Raw genomic sequence first — 25,098 nt, 5'->3', positions numbered from 1 at the left:
ATTAAACTAATGAAACCATTTAAATCTGACCCTTTCTCTTTTATAGCAATGCCCAGAGTTTCGTTCTTCTCCAAACCGGTGATACCGGGACAACTAAAATACAGGCTGGAGAGAATGCCTCTAGCTATGTACAAGGAGCGAGGTGCTCATAAGCAGAGCTCGGCGTACAGGCTTCTCAAGAGGTCTGAGGTTCTTGGGTATACCCGGGTTAGTTAGCTAATAGGTTGAATTATAAATAATTATAAACTAAAGTTATTCAGACTGATACATATTTGAGTCTCATTTCAAGATCTCATAAACCAACATTTCGATCAGTTAACATGGCATCGTTGTTTTTTATGAGAGTGATCTTATGCCAGGCGTGTTAAGATTTCATTTATCAAATCTCCGGTAACGATAGGGTAGGCTCGTAGATAACACGTACTGACATAGCTTCAAAGTGTAATTTGCATAATTAGAACTGCAAAAGTGATTGGTGCTGTAGAGATAGTAGCAAAATAACGGCACGATTAGGGTGCGCGTTAGGGTCTAGTTTGTAATATTTTTTGTTTAATGGTAATCGTCCGTGGCAGTCAGTTCCGAACGCGGACAGTGTCCGAGACCTCAGGCGTCAGGATGTACAGAGTACGATCACTGTTCTCGTGAATACCTCGTCACTTAATACAGACCAATGCCCTGCCCTCAGTAGTTCATGTGTCTACTGCTTGAATCTTCACACTATCTTACTTTACTAATGCTACAGTGAAACCTCTACATACCGGGCCTCTCGGGGAAACGAAGATATGTACTCAAATCACTACCAAATGTGATGCGAGCTATGAAAACACATTTCTTGCACAAACCGAGCTCATTAACTGAAAGTTTGGGGAATGGAAGAGGTCCGGTATATCGAGGTACCCGGTATATCGAGGTACGGGATATAGAATTAGAAGTTTGACTGCAGTGGGTACCCTCCCATCCTGCATTAGTGTACGGAGGGAACCAGGATCGAGGGGATAGAGTACTTCAGAAACATCACAACAATATTATGACTAATAACTTAATAAACAATATTCCTATCCAGAAATTACACAGTGCACTTGTAGCTGGTTGAAGAAATTTCCTTTCCCTCATCAGTCATCACTACTCACTAGTGATGAAAAGCAGATGGTTTCTGGTCAAAACCTTGATGATAAGACAATACAAGTGGTATCTTATTTCTGCTTTGATCTTAGAGAAATCTCTTCCCTTTTCCTCTTATATAGACAAAGAAAGATTAATCGACGAGGAGATCAAAAAACTGTGGGCCTATTTCATATCTGCGGCAAACACTTGTGACATCAGTATACTTCTTTTTTAATTATATAAAGGAGTGGGTGAAACGGCACGGTTAATCAGGGTGCCGTTAATCAGGGTTTTATCATATTATTATCAATCATTAAAAAGAAGTTTTTTCATACCTCATCTTATTATGTATTCTTCATCTTATTGTTAAAATGTTCATACTTCATCTTATTATGCATACTTCATCTTATTGTTAAAATGTTCATACTTCATCTTCTTTTTATATCGTACAGGGATATACGGACAGTGCTAAACAAAGCTGGCGCATGGCGCTGTTCCGCTACAAATACGCAATGAAGGGGGAGAAGATTAAGAGGCATGTCAGAAGAGCTAACTTGACTCAGGTACTTAAACACAAAGAAATATTTTATATCCTTTTTAAAGACAAGGAAATGTTTTATATCCTTTTTTATATCTTTTTTTTATATCTCATTTAATAAATTTTTTAAGCTTAATGCATTTTGATACTAGGAATCGATTCTTGACAACGAGTAACAAAATATTTAGGAAAATATTAAGGAAATTAATTTAATCATCAACATTCAACAATATAACAAAATAAATACAAAACAAAGAAAAGAGCTACTGCGACAGTATCTTATGCCAACCTTCAGCCGTCATTGGTGATCTCTCTTCTTATCTTATCTTATGAGGATTCGTTGCGACGCAACAAGGCCATCGAATGAGTCGACCACCTTTGTTATTTTACTTCGGCATTACCTGCATTACAATGTAAACCAGCACTTTCAAGGAAGAGCTTTACAAGAAGCCGAAGGATCGTTCCTAAGGCCAGCAACGGTTAAGGCACTATGCCACACTTTCTTCGCCCGAGGCTTCGCTGTGTTGATCAAGCACAGCTCCTCATTTAACCCTCACACCCGATTTCTCGAGCATTCGGCTGAGTGAACCGTGGGGCTACATAGACCACTCGGGATCCTTAGCAGAGCGTCAACGACGCTCACCCCACGACTAGGCAGGCAGTGGGATTCGAACTCGCAATCTTACGATTACAAATCCGATGATCAACCAACTACGCTACCTGGCCGTTAGATATAGTAAATTTCCAGATAATGCGAGGCCAGTAATAATAATTTATCTTTCATCGGCAGTGGTCGACATTAAATAGTACAGTAACCCCAGCTCATAAATACTAATTATTCTAAGTCTAACTGCAAGCGTCAACAATTCTCAGCAATACAGCTTTTATAATAGAAATACGGATAATTCTCACGGCCCTAGTTATCAAGCTTTAGGTTTTCACTCAGGACGAAGGCTGATAAAGCCAGCGCACAAAATCTGTTTATCCAGTCACTGTAGATGGACGTAAGATTCGGATTTTAAACAAGAATTTTCTGGATATCGACTTTTATTAAAACCTTGCATCAATAAAATCCTTCAGAGTTCAATCTTTATTCTTCGATTTCTGTCTATACTAGTCCAGGTGCCATCCATATCGGCGTGGTGCAAGTTTTCTGCGTCTTTCTCAGAAACTTTAGTTTCACTATGAACATATCTGTCTTTTATACAGTGCTTACTTTCAGAATTGAGGGCATTGCCCTAATCAGTCTAATAATCATCTGGTAATACTCCTCCTGACTGGCAATCTCTTTCTCTTCTCTATCGCCTCCGATTTTGCAGTCTTTTCCTCTGCCATTGCTGCCAGTCTACTCGGGTCAAGCGGGTCCAGCAGTCCAAACTTTTGTCTGTAGTTAACTATGCTGGTGCAGTTGGGCATACTGTTCCTCCTTTCGGTGATGTGCCTAAAAGCAAACCGGTACTTGGCGCCGTCCAGTAGTGCACAGTCCTCACTGGCTTTAAAGGTGACTTCCCCCAGTTCCGGAATGTTCTGGAACTTCTCCCGGAATTCCCTCACCCGTAGTAGCTGCTGTGGTTTGGGGGACACTTCGAATCTCTGCCTCTTGAGGAGGGTCAGGGCCCATTCCACACTCACGTTGTAGCGGAACATCAGATAACAGAGCACCGTACTGGCACTTCTACCCCGCCCTGCTTTGCAGTGTACGTACGTTCGGTACCTGGGATTGGTGGAATTTAGGAGAAAACCACGGATAGGGCACACGACTTGTTATTTTAATATCGTAATGTGGTGCCCGGGCAGTTATCTTATTGTAATGTTAGGATTATCGCTATATTTAACGTTAAGGCACTAAGTCATGAGAGTCAAGAGATCGTGGTGTCGGGTGGTGTATCGATCATCAGCAGATTTTCGTCTCTGACCCTTTGTCCAACTAAACAGTTATTATTCGTCAGAACTGAGATGAGTTTAATTACCCGCTCTTTTCAGTTTCTGATATGCTCTTCATTATTTCAACCAAGTCCTTGATTTCTGGTGCACCGAATACGTCTGGTATCGAAAATCTGAAATATACGATTTTTGTCACAAGGTTGTCATTCGATGTATCCAAACGTAGAGTTAGATGAATTACGGAATGTTGCCTGTAGACTACCAATTTCGATGATAAGGATATAAAATCGTGTATGTGACTCAACTTCAACTTATGTTATTCGTAACTTAATTTATGACGACTGTTGTAAATTTTAGATCGTCAAGAAAAATACGGAGTCACGGATATGTTAGATTGCCACAATTGTTGCACGAAAAAATTGTAGCCGCTAGGAAGGGATCGCATCATCAACCTAAACTTGCCAGTGCAAAAATGAATTATGACCCGATTTTCAAGCATGAACTTACTGATAATTTTATAAACCCCGTTTGTTTATTCAGTGGCCTCACAATTAAGGTGGAGGCTCCCGAATAATCATTATTTCGACAAATCACAAAAACTAGTAATCTACAGAGGAATTTTGAAGAATTTTGTTTACTTTTCTGGTGTTACAAACTAAGTTGTATTCTAAAATTAAGACTGAAATAAAAACTGTTTCTAGTCGGCTGCCAATTTCAGTTGATTAACAATAACGATTTTGTAGATACACTTTGAGAACTTAAATGGGCTTTGAAACCCTAGGTTTTGAGTCAGACCTGTCTACAATCTCCCAACATCTATAAAGACTAGCAGGAACCCGTCTAACCCTAAAGTGGTGTCAAGACTCGAGAGACTAAAATAATTATTACCTATTTAATTCGCGTTTTTGACACCACTTGAGAGTCCAAATTTTGGGCACTAAAATTATTATTCCTTGGCCAATTTTTTATTTTTTCATGCTGATTTGAAGGCCATTAAAGCATTTGACCCAGTCAAAAAAGTTTCAGTTGTATATGTTTTACGGTTTTTGCGGAAAGTCGCGTTAAAGTTGATGCCGTGGTGTCAGTAAAATGGCACGGATATATACACATATATATCGTCTCGCTTTATATATAGTAAGATGGCATACTAAAAATTTTTGGAATTTGTTTTAAATCAAAGATGCGGAAATATTTTGTTTTAACTCAATTATGTGGCGACGACATGATGAACGGCGGCTCGTAGTTTGTCTGAACTCTTAAGGGCTGCTTGCAAATTGTTAAGTCATTTCTATATTTCCGAGCAACTACTAAGTGCATTTCAATTGGTTGGTAGGTATTTTTTAGGTAAGTATGTGCTTTTCCGTTGCACCTGAAATATGATTTATTCCATAACTTGCATTTTTACCGACGATCTTAAAATCCCTAAAATGTAAGAACATACCGTTTATTAACGAAGCCCATGTCCTTGAATTCCTGCTCTGTATAGATGGGTTCCAGTTCGAATGGTTCGCAAAGGGTGATGATGAGTTTAACTTTGGCTCGCTTCAGACTGGGAACATTTTCAGGGATGGGGAGAGCTCCAAGTATCACAGTCTTATCAACCTCACTGTACCTGCAAACATGATACAACCTTTAATAAAACCGAATGAATTTTTAGTAACTTGGAATATTGCTATTAGTTGGATTTAAGTCTTTTTATAGAAGACAAAAGGGAGGAGAACAAAACCTCCCGATTAATTATACCACATATTCAAGGAGTTAATAAAGAACTCAACCCACCATGAGTATCCGTTCATGAACTTGATTCTGAAGCTGACGAGGGACCATGCTATGTAGCGGTGTACCAGTCTTCTTACCACTAAGCTTCTCATCGACAACCTGTATCAGTGTTCTTGTTAAATAAGTTATTGTGTGCTTCTAAGCTACTTAGTTTGAGTTAACTCAATAGTAGTTTATGTTGATTCAATATGTACATATTACCAGCATAACTTTCAATAAACTCAAGTTACCTGAGTACAATATACATTATACACCATAATATCAGCAATGGTCATTGTCCAGATATAAGGTTGGACACCCCAAAAATAACGACACTAGTTTAAATTCGCTTTTTGCACCACTATAAGTCAAATTGGCTAAAATTAACCTGCAATTTATTTTTCATTTGAAGCATAAAGCATTGACCATCGTTTCAGTTTATATTTTTCGGTTTTGGAAGTCCGTTGATCCTTTCAGTAAATCACAATTACACAACTCTCGCTTATATTAAATCATACATTTTTGAAGTTTAAATAAGCGAAATTTTGTTTTCCATTGGGAGATGATAACGCGGTGTGTTTTGAACTCTTAACTGCTTCAAATTGTAAGATCATATTTGAGCAACTACTAGTATTTCAATTGTTTAGATTTTAGTATATTCTTTTCTCACCTGAATATATTTTTCTAATTATTTTTACGACGATCTAAATCCCAAATGTAAGCCTTTATTACGAACCATTCTTGATTTTTAGTTTTTATGTTCAATGATGAAGTTTAATCGTTCAGACTCATTTTAGGAAATAATTACACAAATCAGACCAATGTAATTATAAACCAATACAATAATTGCACTAAAAACGGTAGAAAATGTAAAACCAAGGTTACCCGAGTATGTGATGAATGTTGGATAGAGTAAGGAGCAGTAACACTATTCCAAACAAGACCCGCGTTGAGAACTGCAGGGTGAAGTGTAACAGTCCTAAAACAGTCACCAGCACAAGACTTCTTATTTCACTTGGTAGCCCTGACATGTTCTGAGAGGGGGCGAGTTAGTTACAGAAAATAAGGAAATAAGGAAATATTTAGAAGGAATGTCGAATTTTAAACAGATAAATCTTAAACAAACGAATTTTAAACAAATAAAAGGCAAATACTTCATACTAATAATTGTATCTGATAAAGTGTTGTAGCGTCTGCACTTATATGCAAAGGTTTACAATTAGTTTTCAAAGGGATTGATTTTATCACAAATAAGTCACCACAGGGAGTGGTAAAATAAATAACAAGTCATATCTGCAGAAAACAGTTATATATAGCTTTCGAATTTATTCGAAGGCTGTTATTAAATTATAAATTATTACTATTCGTTGTTAAGTTTACCGGAAACAAAAAGATCAAGAACGACGTTCGACAAATTTTACTGATTAGCAATGCACAAACAACAAATTTGAAAACAATCAGCCGCTGCTGATAAATATACTTATAGCATAATATCTGCAACATAAAGTAAGTAATTAGAATCTATAAGATGAAAACGTTCCGCAAGCTCAAGCCGACTCAAAAGTTAATGAAAAATATGACTTAGGCTTATGCCATATCTGACTTTATAGGCTTATGCCATATCTCACGGTTATAAATATAAAGGAGTGGCTGATGAAGGAATTCATAGGTATGTGTGCGTACTGCGTGGATTCCACAATATGGAATTTGCAGTTAATCGTAGACCTTAAACACGGAACGGTTTTAAAAAGATTATTGGATATCTGTACCTCAGTACCTGGTGTCTTAATTATTTCTATATTTCCGGGCAACTACTGAGTGCATTTCATTTGGTTGGTAGGTACTTTTTAGGTAAGTAGGCGCTTTTCCGTGATTTTTTTATGATTTATTTCATAACTCGCATTTTACCGACGAAGGCCCTGATTTAACAAGATCTAATTTTTATGAAATCTAATTAGGATCCTGGGGTAAGAATAATGCTTGGTGCCTGTCCCTTTTTTGTGACGTAGTTTTACTATTAGGTAAGCAATACTTTTCTTGGTGCCCATTTGATCATCCTTAAAGGCTTATGGGCCATATTCATCAAAAATTGGATTATTTGAGAGTGAGAATCAATTTTAAGAATACCCATCGCCATGACCTTGTATTTGTTTTGAAAATGAACAGTTGGGATTATCGTGGAAAGTAAAGATAAGTGTGATCTCGTTTATTGCAAATGTTTCATTTGCTAATGACCTACCTTCTACTTAAACGTTGTTAAAGGGAGTGGTTAAATCGTAAAGAAATTCGTATAATCATGATATCAACCATTATGATGCCCACAAAATACATGTCATATCTATTTTTATCGCAAAATCGTTATTGCAGAATTTGACAAATTTCAGTTTTGTAAAGTCTAATAGCCTCTAGTCGTCGGGAAATTGTCAGACAATAGGTTTAAAATCAGCACAGAATTATCGCTGAGCGTCTTCGAGAAAAGCGATGAAATACAGCTCGCCGGCATCACCTAGTCGCTCCGAACGATCTATTATCAAAAATTCTCCGTATGTGTGGGCCTTAGACAAATCTAAATTTCTGTATATCGACAGTCGACACGGATTAACACGCAAAAAAGTTCGGCACAGTTAAATACCGCAAGACCAGTTTCGCTACCCCGAAATTTTGGACGATGCAGTGATTTTGACCATTGAAAACTAAGAGCTAGTTGAACCAGCTCTAATTCTTGCACCTTTATCTGCCTGTTACGGTATCCGTCCAGCGGAGCTAGTAATATTAATATTCACTATCAGATGACTTATTTGTTGGATATCTGACGGCTCGGGCCCGACACTTTTATCTCTCGACAGAAGGGGGAAACACAGATCTATATCTGCTACCTGCGGTCAAGTCTCTTGTAAATTGTAGCTAGTCCCTATACGAATAAATATAATAACATGATAAATATAAATAAAGTGGTCACTCAAACTTCTAATTTGTATCCGTTGGTGACGTTAGAGAGAACTAAAATCTAGAACTACTAGAAAATTAATTGCAGCACTAGTCAGAGTAGTAACTTTCAAAAACCTAGCGCAAATCGAATTAATATTATAATATAACGGTGAAATCTCTTGGCCGTGAGCACTGAGCAGGTACAAGTTAGTATTACTCTCACAGACCTTAATCATATTGCTCTGGCTCGGCATATTCCCCCTTGTGGCCGCGTTAATAATTTAATATATTCCTTTGAGATATGATCCGAGAACCAAACGACATGAATTTTAAGTTAAATCTGCTTTGAGTTGTAGACCGTGAATGGTAATACAATCGTTTTTTTATGTTGTTAGGATAAGACTGTTAACATTCAGTTGTAAGGTCAGACATGAAACAAGTATTGAAGTTGGTTTGTAGGAATGGTATTATACTCGCATGGCTAAGGTCTTGCGAGCATATGGCACTTTTATGTAAATTATATTGGTTTCTGTTTGCAATCAGATCATTATCAGTTCGTGAAGATCACCAATAAAATACTGAAATAGATGTATGTGATGAGATCGAAATTTGATATTCTGTATAGACTGTTCCATTCACCTTCCTAGATTTTGAGCCGAGATAACCGAATTATTAAAATTATATTTTTTCCCAGATGAATCAGACGAGGACAGAGGCTGCAGCTGCAGAACATGGCCTATCTTTGCTGAACCTCAAACTAGGCCTTGCAAAGGTACGTTGTGCAAGTAAGCGAGTTGATCCTATATAAAAAAAACTTGAATCAAACAAAATGTGTGCGATTTTCTATTTACCGACAGATGGGAAAGGCGCAGTCATTCCTTGTCAATTGTCCACTAATTGGCCAGCCCAGCATCTGAAGGAATATCAACTCATAAAAACAAAAGAGTAAAACGATATTCCGCGAGGAGGGCACAGATTGATTTACATACAAATGGAAAAAATGTAACTCGCAAATCGCAATAACAAAGATTTAATTACATCTACTTTGACATTCTGATCACTGTTATTAGCAATTCGAACTATTCATTTCAGGTTTAAACTATTCAATTTCTGTTGTTTAAAAGTTCGTAATAAAATAAACTTTTGTCCCGACTAGAATATTTCGCGTCCTCTTTCAACTTTTTAATAGAATTACAGACCATTGGTACCTACGTAATGGTTGGTAGTTAGGTTAGGGTTGGGGTTTTAAAGAAACATGGCTTTGTTGTGGTAGTATTTTATCCATTTTAATGGAACTAATTGCATTGGCTGAGACAGGGCTGATTGAAAGTGGAATTTGTGGCGCTTAACTTTAACTTTAAAGTTCCTCATGTTGAAATTTCCTCCGAAAAGCAACGTGAGGAGGTGAAACCGTGCTTGCTACTGCCATGAAGCCTCCCGGAATACTAAGCTGTCAGAACTGTGCGACATTGTAATCAATTTTGTTCTACTGTCGAGTAGAGAGTGACCTCTCATCTCAGATTATCAGCCATGAAAAGGTTGGGGGGGGGGGGGGGGGGGGGTCCAACCCGATGTCCGATATGAGGGTTGATGAGGCCAAAATCGGAATCGGAAAAATCGGAAAAATCGGAAAATTGAGAAATTTTAGAGAATCGATCTCTAAAACCTCTCAGAAGTGAGGAAGTGATAAAAAACCCTACATATGCTATATTGTTATGAGAAAACGAACTAATTGGACATTCCAATAGTATGTTTTATGTGTTTTTCCACTGCAGGGGCTAGTATGCTCACTACTAGTTGGAGTTGTCATGTACTCCCAGACCCGAGTGCTTTGGCCTCTTGACGTGAGATCGATTGTTTCTGCTCATTAATTTTATCCCTGTTACTTGTTATTATGTATTAGTACAACACTAGGGTTATATTTTGTGGTCCGGTCTTTAAACATACCATAATATCACTAGTACACTGCACCTTAAATGTATAGTCAAGTACATTTGTATCGTAACACATGCTTGGCTGGGGGATCATGTTTTGTGTCCGTTCGGTACCCTGTATTTTCAAAACGGACAAAAAGTAGGGCGGACAAAAACAGACAAAACATTTAGATGTCCTCCTCCTCCTCCTCCTAAGTCTTCCTCCTCCTGAGTCCTTCTCCTCCTCAGTCCTCTTCAGTCCTCTTCCTGACTCCTCGTCCTCGTCCTTGTCCTTCTCCTCAGTCCTCCTCACCCTCCTCCTCAATCCCCTTCTCCTCCTCAGTCCTACTCCCAGTCCTCCTCCTTCTCCTTCTCCTTCTCCTTCTCCTTCTCCTCCTCCTCATCCTCATTTCTCCTCCTGATCCTCCTTCTCCTCCCCATCAGTTCTCCTTAGTCCTCCTCATAGTCGTCCTCCTCCTCCTGAGTCCTTCTCATCCTCCTCCACCTCCTGAGTCCACCTCCTGAGTCCTCCTCCTCAGTCCTCATCCTCCTCCTCAGTCATCATCCTCTTCCTCCTGAGTCCTCCCCCAGTCCTCCTCCTCCTTCTCCTCCTCATCCTCCTCCTCCTTCTCCTCCTCATCAGTCCTCATCCTCTGTCCTCCTCATAATCGTCCTCGTCCTCATCCTCGTCCTTAGTCCTCCTCCTCCTCAGTCCTCCCCCAGTCCTAATCCTCCTCCTTCTCCTCCTCCTCCTACTCCTCCTCCTCCTTCTCCTCTTTCTTCTCCTCCTAATCATTCCTCCTCCTCAGTCGTCCTCCGCCTCCTCCTCGTCCTTAGTCCTCGTCCTCTTCAGTATTCCTCCTCAGTCCTCCTCAGTCCTCGTCCTCCTCATCCTCCTCCTCCTCCTCAGTCCTCCTCCTCATCCTCCTCCTCCTTCTCCTCTTCCTTCTCCTCCTAATCAGTCCTCCTCCTCAGTCGTCCTCCTCCTCTTCATTAGCCCTTGTCCTCATCCTCCTAGTCCTCGTCTTTAGTCCTCGTCCTCATCCTCCTCAGTCTTCCTCCTCAGTCCTCATCAGTCTCATCGTCCTCATCCTCCTCCCCAAGTCCTCCTCTTCCTCAGTCCTCCCCCAGTCCTCCTTCTCATCCTCCTCATCCTCTTCAGTCGTCATCTTGTTCCTCCTCAGTCCTCCTCTTCCTCCTACTCGTCAGTCCTCCTCCTCCTCCTTCTCCTCAGTCATCCTCCTCCTCCGCAGTCCTTCTCCTCCTCGTCAGTCCTCCTCCTCGCCAGTCCTCCTTCTCCTTCTTCTCCTACTCCTAAGTCCTCCTCCTCCTCCTCAGTCCTCGTCCTTCTCCTTTTTAACAGTCCTCCTCCTCAGTCTTCCTCCTCGTCCTCGCTCTCGTCCTCCTCCTTCTCGTCTTCCTCCACACCAATCCTGCTCCTCTTCCTCAGTCCTCCCTCTCCTCTTCAGTCCTCCTCCTCCTCGGTCCTCCTCTTTCTCCTCAGTCTTCCTCCTTTTCCTCCTCCTCCTCATTTCTCTTCCTCATCCTCCTCCTCCTTCTTCTCTTCCTTCTCCTCCTAATCAGTCCTCCTCCTAATCAGTCCTCCTCCTCAGTCGTCCTCGTCCTTAGTCCTCGTCCTCATCGTCCTTAGTCCTCGTCCTCATCCTCCTAGTCCTCGTCCTCATCCTCCTAGTGCTCGTCCTGGTCCTCCTCAGTCTTCCTCCTCTGTCCTCCTCAGTCCTCCTTCTCCTCAGTCCTCCTCCTCCTCATCAGTTTACACAATTTATTGTTACTAAAATGTTTTTAAACGCATTTGAGTCTGTAACATATTGACATGTTACTGTTACTGACTCAAAATGTGCCCGAGAATTTTTTTGTTTAACAGAGTTTTACTCTCCAGTACTATGGAAAAGTTGTTACATGATAAATAAAGATTTTGATAAATAAAGTGATTTTCATCCCTTTTAATGTTATTGAAAATTGTGTAGACTATTCTTTGTATCTAACTGAGGATTGGAAGTTTGAGAAAGGACCATAGTCATTAACCGTGCTACCCATTTCTGCAGATAGCCTGTTACAAATTGTGGAGACAATTTAAATCAAAAGTTACTAAAGCGTTCGCTATTTGTTACGATTGTTATTACCAACCGTATCTCTTTCAATTGTGGACCGGGGTGGATGTTTCTGTCAAACAAGAGTTGGTACGACATTGTGTTGTTTTTCGGACGAAACGATTCTTGTTTGGAACAAGATACCATTTTGGAGTTCTGGGACCACCACCAATCGATTTCTTGTCATATTTAAGTACAGAAATAGCTACCTATATCGCCTAGAAACCTCAGAGGGAAGATTTAAATTTTCCCGATTTTTCCGATATGAGGGTTGATGAGGCCAAAATCGGGATCGGAATGATCGGAATTGATCGGGTTGGACCCCCCCCCAAAGGTTTTCATAAAAACGGGAACGCTAACAGAGCTCGAATAAAAGCAAGAACTAATTTAATAGGTACTTATAACAGTAAATATAGATGTGAGATAGACTAGTTCCGACCAACACAACCGCGACCTAGGTATATTTCATATAAAAGCAGACGTTACACCGATAAGAAGACGAGATGTTGTTCTCGAAACTGTTTAGACTCTAGACAGACACCGTTTTACTATCTTTTAAAAGGCTTTATCGGTTCTTCTTTGTCAAACTTGTCTATATTTTGGCCACTTCAAAAAATAAGTTGAGGAATGTAATTCAAAATTATAGTCGAATATGCATTATGTTCCTTCCTTTTAAAATCTCAAAAGGATTAGTTCATCGAATTTTAAACTTTTAAAGTACTTTAAGATTTAAAATTTGTATCGGACTTTAGATATAACTCGGCAAAAGGATCTATAGGCAACGAAAACTGTAAAAAGACCTAGAAAAAGAGTTATATTCGATTTTACCGTACAATTGCTTATTATATTATATTATAGAATTGTAAAATGAAATAAGCATCACTAATAATGTACTCGGTAACTCATTCTACGCACAACATGTACCGTTTTATCAGTAGCACGCACAATTAACTGATAAAATAAAACAACTAGAGTAATAAATGTACAACTGCAGTGTGACTATCAATCAATCTGACGTGTTAGATAAATAATGCATAAATATGTGAATACATTATGTTTTGTGTGGGGTCCCAGTCAGGAAAATTGTATATTTCGTAAAGAGCGGGAAAAATAGACTTGATTGGAAATCGCCCTCGAATTTATAAGAAACCAGAAAATTACCTAAAATTAGCCATATAGCGTTTGTTTATTTTGAAATAATTTAATTATAATTATTTAAAAATTGATAGATTACTGGGGACGAATTGAGAGCCTCATTTCGTGGCCAGTAATTCATCATGATCGAAACACTAAAGAGAGCAAAAAACGAAACAAATTATTATAATTATTAGTGCAGTTATTGATGTCCGAACATGATATACAGTCCAACCTCTTCCATTATTAAATAGGAATAATCGAACTTAATTTAATTTATTGCAATCTAGGTAAACTATAGGTAAAAATATAATATTAATCATAAGCTAAAATGTACTAATCTTTGTATTCTAAATGGGGAAAAAGAAGAAACATTGTCAGTCAGTCAACTTACACCATAATTTACTGCAAACTATTTACAACATAATCTATTGCAACTGACATTATAAAAAGATCTGGGAATCCAGAAAAAGACTTTAGGGTTGAATCATCAATGACAATTACTTTTACTGTGACAATGACAAATGTGTTGTCACTTATCACCCATCCCTCCTCGTGAATAGCACTTATGTATTGTAATAAGTAAGATTGACGAATGTGCACTATACTTTTCACTGTCCCATGTTAAATTAACATAATATGTTACCAGATTTATCAGTTATACTAACTGTGTTACCACGTCGAATTCAAAAACAAAAGTCTCGCATTGTTAAAGTGAAGTTAGGCTCGAATTGGGGGAAGTGCGGATATAATATGAAGCATCAAATTGTCCAAAATATTACATACGAAGCCCACTGTGTAGTATGTTTACAATCAATCTGATTTCACTAAAGCTTCCCTAAGTGAACTATCTGTGTGGTGGTGGGTTGAGCCGATTATTGTGATTTGTTTGCTGACGTAGAATCTACTTCGTGCAAGCTTTTAAACAAGAGATAAGATCATTAATTTCACACTCAAACAATATCTTTCGTTTGTTTCACGAAATACTAGCAAACCCGTCGGGTGAATACCAGTGATAAGATATTGCAAACTCAAACCATTTATATGGCCGCTCATACCAGACAATAATCTACTATTTAAACCGTTGAAATCTGAAAAATGCACAATTTAGATTCTAAGTTTTGCTTGTAAGCGACAATCTATCTCTATTCGCATAAATGATATATTTATATCTTTCAACTTACGAATCGCTACAAAGTGATACAGCGGATCTGTCCGACTAAAACAATTTAATTTAGAAGAACACTTTGTTGGAAAAGAAACACACATATCGATATCTTTCCACTTTTAACAATATCTTTCAACTTATAACAATATCTTTTAACTAATAACGGTTAATGACATTAAACAACTTAATTACTTAAAAGTGAGTTATCGTAACACTTTATATCCATGTATTTCTTGTCAGTCAAGTCAGATAATAAGTGGTAATAAACAGTTTGACTCCTTTACTGTTATAAGTTTAAAATATTGTTATGTTAAAAATATTGTTTTATATTATGCGAATAAAACCCTTAAAAATGACACCCTCATTAATGATTAGATGATATCACAGAAAACGATGAAAACAAGGTGCCTTAAGCATCTTTAGAAATATTAATTCAACGATCAAATAAAAAAATTTTGAAGGGTTCAAAAGCAAAGATTATAAATTATCATTCTGATAATTTTATAATATTCCAACGATACGACTGGTGACCCACAACTTAGACCACAATAGAAAATTGTAGCTCGCAGATATGGTGAGAAGAATTTAGAACGAGTATATTTTGGGTGTTCTGGGGGTAACAGGAGAAAGTCTGCGGAGTAACGGGAGAAAGTCTGTGGTAATGAAGGCTCGCCACCTGCCAAAACCACAAATAGCCCTCAACATATTTAGTAAATTACTCTTACCGTTTCAACTTTATCCGCCAGAAATAGTTGTGGATAGGGAAAGTGTCCCGTTACAGGAAGAACGTGAGGAATTATCATTTACACAAAAATGAAGTACGTAGTTAAAACAATAAACATCTTAAAGATCTGATAAGTCTACAGCGAAGATCGGTAAAACATATTAGATGGCAATAGCATAAATAGATGGCAATAACTTAAATACTAAAACACAGCTTTAATTAATATTAGCACATGTGACGATCTGCTTTTTAAGTGACGACACTGGTTTAATCAGCTGCATTAAAGTACCCATAACATTATGTAAGAAAGGTTACCACCCTTTAAAAAGGAAATAGCATTTTCCTGTTCTCTGAGATAAACAAAGATTGTTAGCAAAATGAGCAATAAGCATGGACGAAGAGCATTCGCTGAGGATATGATGTCAGCCGGTGACTCCTCTAAAAGTCGAAATGTATATTGTATCAGCGTATTTTGTATGTGACTTTTAAAAGGACGAGACAACCGAATACAGACGGATTCTATGAAAACTATTTAAGAGCAGCCCTAGACAACTCTAAAGAACTACAAGTGAAAAGTTCGGAAACCACAAAGAAACCATAAATAACACGTGATGTCACAGACCTGCAATGCTGATGAAGTTATTTTACTTCAAACTACCGAAATATGGTCTGCAGTGGGGCCGCAACTGTACATTAAATTAGATTAAATACTTTAAACTGATTAAGTTGTGGTCCCCATAGAAACGTCATGTTGGACCCTGAGACCGCGATATTTTAGACAATGATTGTTTTTCAAGACAATGATTGTTTATCGTGGTCACAAATTTCTTGACAAATCAACTAACAATAGGATATAACATTTCGTTGTTATGACAGGTTCAAATGAGGTCTTCATGACGTCATAAAGTGAGATTTATTGTATTTGGCAAATTCAGAACTCAAGTTGGGACTTAACGATTAAAATGCCGTATGACAATCACTGTCGATGAAAAGTTTAACGAATTTAATTTTAAGCATAGCTGACTGGCTTATTCAATAATAACTTAGAGCGATAAAAATGAATAAAATACCTCGTTGGTCAAAAGTTTATTAAGGCTTGCAGTTGTCGAAAGCACTACTGGGGATATTATTACAGGACATGTCTCAAATACTCCTTTATAAATACTCCTCCCTGCTTTGTTTAAACTGACACGAACTACTCATAACATTCCTACATAGTATAAGGAGTAATTATCACAACTACAAAGCTTAAAGTAGTGTCGCCTTTAGTCAAAGTAGTGTCGCCCTGTAAATTTTCAGTGACTGGGAAACTTTGTCATTAAGTTTTAAGTATGGCCTCTATAGGTTTGGCTACCGTGCAGCTTCGATGTGGCAACCGTACGGACACCGAATACCAAATTACACAATTTGAATTAGACTGTGACTGTCATATATTTCAGTAATAAAGTGCGGGTCAACAGTGAACGTGTCCCTTTTCCAAGTATATGATAAAGCTGCAGAACCATATTCGCACGGTGGCTTCAATGTAACGGTTACGACTTTCTTAAGAACCGCGCTGAAATAATGAAGAAAGAAGGTCGTTAGAACAAGAAAATAATCGCAAAACCAAGAAGCACATTTTTAACAAGAAGTACCTTAAATTTTTGTTACGGCAAGTAGCCTGTAACAGTCTACATGGATCCCATAAAACTACATACTGAGATTTGATAAGCCGAACAAATTCCATCTCGCTAATTTAAGTTCAGATTTCCTCAGCTTCTCGTGGAATGTTTGCAATATCTGAGGAAAGACGAATCAAAGAAGACAGCTTAGGTAGACAAATCTATACTGCAAGGACCGCATACTGTAAACAAATATAATAGTAGATGTAGAGACTGGTACAGCAGGACTCTTAAAGAAATACTATCCTATCGGGAAAAGCAAGGTAAGTAGCGTGGATAAAACCACATCGGATATCTACTACATCTTGCCGGTTTTCAGTGTGAAATTAGAATGTTACTTTCACACTGCTGGTATGTTAATGAGTGAAATCTTCGAGGTTAGCGGGACTTTGTGTTTTCGGAGGATAGCTAAGGCTTTTTAGGTAGTTTATATAATATTCTTGTTATATTCTGAATGCCTATATCGGTTTAGTACTTAAGTAGTTAGTAGCAAACGGGTCCGGGACTATACGGCGTAAGAATCTACGGCGTAAGAATCTACGGCGTAAGACTCTAACCCTAACCCGCCGTAGAGTCTTACGCCGTAGAGTCCGGATCCCGTAGCAAACGACAACGACAAACATTGTGAATATGTCAGTATTACAACCCTACGATTACAATACTACAATCGTGAAACTCATCTATAGTCACAACAAGTGCATTTATGCCATGTTTGAATGACCTATAATTGTCAACCCAGCTTTGAAAGAGAGCTTGACCATACATAAAACCTCGTACAGCACATGATATTACGATACTATTTCCGAACCATACTCGCATTGTGGCATTCAAGAGAATCCCGCGATCATTACTTGGCGCGGCGCCAGTCTCTCACTCCACCGACCTTCCGATCGTAATAGTTGGTAATAACGAAGTCTGAGGTCTTCAGGAATCAGCAACATTCCACTGCCATGCCGGAAGAAGCTGTGATCTTTATAGCACTGTGTGAAAATTACTGTTTGACAGATTTTGATGAAGTTTTGACAGGTTCCACTGACGTTTTGACGCTCCCTTGCCTTGGTATTTCAATGAATAATCGCGAATAACTGCGAACATCTGCTGCTGTATTCACATCCAACTGCTACCCTCGTATCATAAAAAATCAACAGAAAAACGATTAAGGTATAGTTACAGTAGAGCAGAAATACAATACTCTGCTCGAACCAAGGGCCCGACTTTTGTCAAGTCACAACACCCTAGGTAACGTCAAACGTAGCCAGATTTTTAATTATCCTTGTCCTAAAAATACCAAGGAGCTGGAAATGAACAATAAACAATGGATCTTACTAAAGACAATGGGACTGTTAACGGCACTATCAATTAAGGAAAGATCTAGTGAGTCTTCTGAGAATTAAACATAATCAAAGATCTGGTATTATGGCAACATTCCCTTCGAAAAAAATACCGTCCCGAGGTTTGAGGGTCATAGAAACTAATTTGGCTGGGTTAGATTTTCTGGGTATGTGGAATTCTGCGCAATTTATCACGCCCATTTCGGCGCTTTTGCAACATCTTTCACTTAAATAGCTCTACTTCTGATCGGAGTAAGGAGCTTCAATGGGTTATGAAAATGTTCGGAATTATCACATTAAGGGGGATATAGCCTGGTTTTAAAGTCTTCAGACTTCAGGTTGCTAATTTATTACGCCACACCCAATTTTTGCGATTAGTTGAGTAGCTATAATTACTGCATTTATAACCATATATCTCTGTTTCTGATTGAGAACGGAGAAAAATATCAGAATCGTAGCGTTAAAAGGGGTAGAACTTGTAATGATCACACATGGCATTTTAAATAACCCGATTCATCTATCTTAATGGATACAGAAACAAAGGTATGGATGTGAATGGACAGTGGTGCTGGGAGGAGGCTCATCCCAATTCCCACTTCATCACTTACAAATACCAGACTATTGGTACTTGGATCCTGTCCATACTGGCACAAGATGTGACATTCTTCCGAGATAGGTACTAAATTGGCACCATTTAATGCTATTCAATCTCTTGAATGTTCTTTTAAGACTTCGGTAAAGGAGAACTTGTGGAATGTGGACCCATGCACCAAAACAGGGTTTAGTGTTGTCCAGCCCAAATGAATTCACAGGAAGTACAGTGATCACAGATCAAGAAATGCAAGGGGTACCAGGTAAAGTGGTCAAAGACCTCAAGCTTAAAACAGAATGTGTCAAATTTGAGCAAATTAATATGGAAACGATGATTCGGCTGCCGCCAAGATCGTATTCTGTAATCTGTTGTAAAAGTTCAATCCCCAGGGCCCAGATGGTACTGGCAATATCTCGTAAAAGATCAGTCTAAACCGAAAACACGTGCGCTTAGATCCTTTGTGAGTATAAATGGTGAATCATGCCAGTCAAAATGTCCTTCCTCTTGAAAAACTCACGGTTACTTTGCAAAAACAAAGGTTCTACCAAAAGATGTGATGGGGGGTTAAAATTCTCATAGAAAATGTGCTTTGCAACGATTATTGATATTGTGTCAGACGGAAGATTTGTTGCAACATGTCCACCTAAAATAAATCAGCAAGTATCTACTCGTGTAAAGACAAATTAAGATTAAATTTCGTTTACTGCTATGCTACAAATATTTTGAACATGTCCTAAAATTATACCTAATCATCAGGAAAAGAGAAGTGTCGCCAAATTCGAACAGTAATCAGTATTATAGGAGCTTTAGAATCTGTAATTACCATGCTCTACCCCCTTAATTAATCTTATAACTTTACAGGGTGAGTTGAAAATAGTGTATAAGTATAATTCTTAACATTCTCATGCTCTTACTCCAATCAGAAGCTGAGATATCTTGTTATCAATAACTACTTGCGAGAGCGAAGTATACTACTTGCGAGAGCGAAAAAAAAGGTACGGCCTAATAACTTGACAACCCAAAGTCTAGGCACTCTAAAACCATGCACTTAGCTCCCATCAGAAGCCGACACGGACATATCTTGTACCAAATACGTTAATCGCAAGAGCGCAAAAATTGGATGTAGCTTAATAACTCAACAACCTAAAGTCTACGGATTTTGTAACAATTCTCCCCCCCCCCCCCCCCCCCCCCCCCCTAAATAAGATAATATTGAACATTTGTATGCCCAAGATGAGCATTTTCCTCCCGCCAGAAGCTGAGATATCTTGTAAAAAGTGTGAAATTGGTACTCGCGAAAGCATTAAAAAAATGTGGCCACATAGCTGAACAACCCGAAATATGGGACTTAAAAACCATGATTTATAAACTTTATAAAAGCAATTAGATCGGAACGGGTTAATATTTTCCCAACGGTTCAAACCAAGATGAACATACCAACAACTAGTGAACACTATGTAACACTAAAGAGTAGGGGGTGACCCTACGCTATAGCGTGTCGATAATCACTTGTTGACTTCCGTTACAATTACCTAACTATATTTAGCAATAACTCGGAGGAAAACAAAATATTTGTACGGTGCCTCCCCACTTATAGCTCTGAAACTTGGCATAACTAGGTTTCTATCAGCACTAGTTTCCATCATCACTGACGGTGTAGTAAAATTCTTAGGTGTATTTGTTGGGGGAGTTGGGCATCAATATGGTCGTCTTGTGGGCAAAGTAGTGTTTAAAATAGTTGTGATGAGGTTATAATATGACCGACAGACTCTGATATGTTTGGAATTAACTGTGGTTGATTATAAAAGTTGATTGTTATTTGTTTGCTATGAGGGGATGAGAGATTATGTTTATTGTGGGATGATGAGTAATGGTACGTTGTGTCACTCTTGTGTGGTGGTTATGCGGAGTAATAGTACGTTGTGTGGTGGGAGGTAATAACGTGACGTCACGTGACGTTAGTAGCTGAGTAGAAACACGTTGCTCGGTACGCGTGATCTTCTTGATACTGAACTTGGTACAATACCAAATGCAGTGTTCGGTTGATTGTGAATAAGTATAAGTGACCGATTGTTGGACTTCAAATTAATCGTTAGTTACTGGTGTCCAATGTAAATTCAAGGGTAATACGATTAGCAGAATCGGATAAAATATGCTACAAATCAGTAAATGAGATCTTTGGTTTCTGAAATCGAATTCATACATGGTTCATTGGGTCGGTACCTGGCCAGGATGAATATCCTCTGGTTTTCATCCCTTCTCGGGTTGTGGGCAGTATCATTTAAAAATACTCAATTCTATAATACGATAATAATCTAAGATATAAAATAATTATTTTATATTTTCAGAGCGACGTACAATTGAACAATAAAATGCTTGCGGAGCTCTCAATTTACGAGCCAAAGACATTTGAGGTAAAAACTATTCGAAGGATTTTATAAATGTTTCTTTAATTTGAAAATCTTAAATGAATACAAATCGAGTTAAATTTCTGTTAAAGATAAGGTAAATAAGTAAAATGCCGATTACGACTAATAGCTGGTCGTCATTGTACCTATTTGCCAAAGGTAGTCCACGACTAATGTCACAGTAAAGTAGAGGTAAAAGTGAAACTTTATTTATTTCAAAGAAACCCAATGGGGTGTTAACATTCCAAAGATAATGAGTTAATCTGAACTAATTTAGAACTTGAAAAATAAGACACGCTATTAAACTTGACTCTGTTAACAAATATATCCATTCAACACTCTTATTAATAAACTTCCAGTCGTTGACGGAGGTAGCAAAACAAAAACTGAACGACCCTGGGAAAGGTCTAGAATGTATTCTGAGACCAGACAAACCTGGGATAGTCCACCGAACTGGTCTTGTACCCAATCACGCAACATTCTGTGAGTAGGACAATCTTTCTGAACATAGATAACTGCTGTATGCGTGTCTTAATTTAATCTGCAACCAATAAATTCTGTTAAATTAAACGCCTCTTTAAACTATTAATACTGCAGGTACTGGTTTAACGAAGCCAGAGTATGCTCAGGAGATCAGTGAACAAGTTCCCAGACAATCTGAGATTCCACCTCCCCACGGCTGGAGAATCACAGGTCTGTCTGTTTGTCAGTTTGTCTGTTTGTCTGTTTATTGTCCTCTGGGTCATACATCAGTGTACCGACGGCAGTACGGCGGCAGTACGGCGGCAGTACGGCGGCAGTACGGCGGCAGCACGGCGGCAGTACGGCGGCAGTACGGCGGCAGCACGGCGGCAGTACGGCGGCAGTACGGCGGCAGTGCCACGGCAGTGCCACGGCAGTGCCACGGCAGTATAGTGACAACACTTATATCAGACTTTTGATCCAATTATTTCATGAGTTTGATGATTAGTTCACATTGATTTGTCAATTTAAGAGACGATTTTGATGATTTGTCAATTAAAAACATATTTGGATAAATCAATATTAGTTGTAAATAAGTTCATACAATATCATTATAAATCAGTAACTGTCACCCTGGAGCAATAAAATAATTTACATTTAGAGAATCTTTCCAGCAGCAATTGCGAGTCGTTTCTTCTCCAGAAAGTCACTCTGCTTGAGGATAGCCCCACATCGGGCAGAGAGAATCTGCTGGTTGATCCTGTCAGTCCGCTCCTCCTTGAGAATCTGTTTGATGAGACTGGCGAATCGTGGTCTATCAAGGATAATCAGCTCTGCTATCTTCTTCTTGCGGTAGAAGGATCTTTCAGGGATTCGTTTCTGTTTCAGGAACTTTTAGAGGCTGATGGAGGTATCAGGACGGTTGGCAAAGTCAAAGAACGAGTCCGCGACTTCCTCAAAAAGATCGACAACATGGTTAACGCAGGAGCTTCTCTAGATGACGCTGTGAGTTACATGGGTATCACATCAGAGAAATACAAAAGATACCAGAAGTACCTGCAATGAATCTGAATTATTTTAATACTTTATTGCTCCAGGGTGACAGTTACTGATTTAAAGTTATGATATTGTATGAACTTATTTACAACTTATTGATTTCTCGAAATATGTTTTTAATTCGCAAATCAATGTGAACTAATCATCAAAATCATGGAATAATTGGATCAAAATTCTGATATAAGTGTTGTCACTATACTGCCGTGGCACTGCCGTGGCACTGCCGCCGTACTGCCGCCGTACTGCCGCCGTACTGCCGCCGTACTGCCGCCGTACTGCCGCTGTACTGCCGCCGTACTGCCGCCGTACTGCCGCCGTGCTGCCGCCGTACTGCCGCCGTACTGCCGCCGTACTGCCGTCGGTACACTGATGTATGACCGTCCTCTGTAGCTATTATTAGTTTGCATGATACGTACAACACCTGACGGACAAGCCAAGTATAGTTGATCCGAAGAATGCGTATAAAGGTATAATGAATCTGACACGGGGCCCTAGTACAGTGCCCTAGATGCCAACCCGGCCCCCCCTGCTCTAGTACACCTCCAGCTCTAACTCTCTCCCTCCAGGACAATACCCTGGAAAGAACCTGGTGCGTGCTGAAAGATACCACCTCAACCAACGCCCCAAAGCTCTGGACTACAAATACCTGCCTACCCCACTTAAAGAGAGAGAGGAGGGAGGGGAGGTCTTCCCTGATAATAAACAGGGCAAGAATTTCAAGTACTCTTGGAGGAAACAGCTTTCTGATCCCAAAGTTTACCAGAAGAAGCCTTGGCTTCCTGTTAAGTAGGGCTTACTCCTAGTCTAAGATATTCGGATGATATCGTCATTAAAGAGAAACTGTCACTAGGCTTTCGAATTTTTATTGAGGTAATCACTTTTTATATCATGTACGTGTTATACAATTGAAAAAGAAAGAAAGCTCAAGAAAGTACTAAGGTTATTGTAAGTAAATTAAGAAATGATTTATAAAATCATTCATCGTTTATTTAGAAGGCGCGTTATCTCGCCGGTCATAATAACCAAATTATGAAAATGGTGGCATCAGGCAAGGTTCATTCATAGCCTGGGCAGTGGGCAGTGGGCCTAACTTGATCAAATATTTAAAAGAGAAAAACCATGCACCTTATCTGTGTTTTTTGTTACAAACAACGGTCATAGGTCATGACGTATGACATAAATACGATAGGCAGTTATCGAAAAGTTTAGCTTTCTGGACGACTTTCGTACCTTTATGTTAGCTTCGTGTTGGTTCTTGTATGTGGATTTTGAGAAGTCTGACTGAGTTGTTTGTTAAAACATATGGCACTTTTAGTCCAGTCATTTATGTGTTTATTCTTTTTTTGATACGGAACTTTTAGTTTAAATGGTGAATCTATATTCTATAAGTTTGATATTTATGAACTTCAGTTTTATAAATTTAATTTATTTACCGCTACATTTTTGAGATCACAGCTTTTATTTTCTTGTTCAGCCTCATATCGGCAACTATTTCGCAGCGAAACCAACCAAACCCTCGGTTGATTTATTATGATTCTCCCCCTCCCAGACCCGGCCCGGGGCATGCAAGTACAACTATGTACAACGTTCCATCGTATATTCGCGTGACTTGACCATCCAGCCACAAACATTAACTGGCTCTGTGGAGTGCGGACCAATCACAACAAAAGCTTTTTCCAGTTGGATAGGTGTTAAAAAGCTGGGCAGTACGTGTAACAAAATGGAACAAGTAATGAAGGAAACAAGACTCTGAAAATCTTAGCTTTAGTTAATTGCACCAAGCGCTTTACTAATCAATTAGTTTCTGATAACATTGTGGTAATATAATTTCCCGAAGCTGCAAGATATTGCAGTTTTTAATTCCCGGGTGCAGATAATTATATAGACTTAAAATAGAATTAAAGTCGATGTACCAAGCGCTTAAAGGGCCGTTGCAATATATAAATCAATTTTATATTGGAAAAACCATTTAGTCTCGTCTAATAGACAATGTCCTTGGCAACACGATTTACCGTAATATATGTAGAGGCTGGAACAAGTTTGTAATGTTGGCGGGGACTAGCTCATGAACTATGTTGTTAAGTGCCATAATTTCGTTGACTTTTTCCGCAAAGTGCCCCTTGAAAACATCATATACTAGTAGAGTTTTCTGTGCCTCCGGCAGACCAAGGAGAACCTTTCCGTCGTTATAACTTACGGCAAAATAAAGTTCTCATAGTTGTCATGTTCTGGACAAAAAGTTCGAATTTTTGAAAAAAAATTCAACGGACTTAAACTTGGACGGACCTTAAATGAACGGACTTTATTTGAACGGACATTAAGACGA

General features: G+C 38.8%; 2 protein-coding genes across 2 annotated transcripts; one reads left to right on the top strand and one right to left on the bottom strand.

Annotated features, from left to right (window-relative positions):
• Positions 1-45: 45 nt before the first annotated feature.
• On the top strand, positions 46-24,220 carry LOC134814470 (uncharacterized). Its single transcript, XM_063822596.1, has 7 exons — positions 46-207; positions 1,557-1,667; positions 8,907-8,984; positions 21,195-21,260; positions 21,614-21,737; positions 21,852-21,947; positions 23,339-24,220. The coding sequence occupies exons 1-7, from the start codon at positions 49-51 to the stop codon at positions 23,560-23,562; spliced, it is 858 nt and encodes a 285-aa protein (XP_063678666.1). The 5' UTR covers positions 46-48; the 3' UTR covers positions 23,563-24,220.
• LOC134813991 (phosphatidylglycerophosphatase and protein-tyrosine phosphatase 1-like) lies at positions 2,377-7,800 on the bottom strand. Its single transcript, XM_063821945.1, has 5 exons — positions 6,170-7,800; positions 5,306-5,404; positions 4,968-5,138; positions 3,613-3,699; positions 2,377-3,356 (listed from the first exon to the last, which is right to left on the bottom strand). The coding sequence occupies exons 1-5, from the start codon at positions 6,313-6,315 to the stop codon at positions 2,897-2,899; spliced, it is 963 nt and encodes a 320-aa protein (XP_063678015.1). The 5' UTR covers positions 6,316-7,800; the 3' UTR covers positions 2,377-2,896.
• Positions 24,221-25,098: the final 878 nt, after the last annotated feature.

Source organism: Bolinopsis microptera, chromosome 4 (assembly GCF_026151205.1).
Source record: "Bolinopsis microptera isolate Bmic1 chromosome 4, MBARI_Bmic_1.0, whole genome shotgun sequence".
NCBI classification, from domain to species: Eukaryota; Metazoa; Ctenophora; class Tentaculata; order Lobata; family Bolinopsidae; genus Bolinopsis; species Bolinopsis microptera.
The sequence above is the reverse complement of the archived record's forward strand: the minus strand, read 5'-3'. Positions and strand labels throughout refer to the sequence as shown.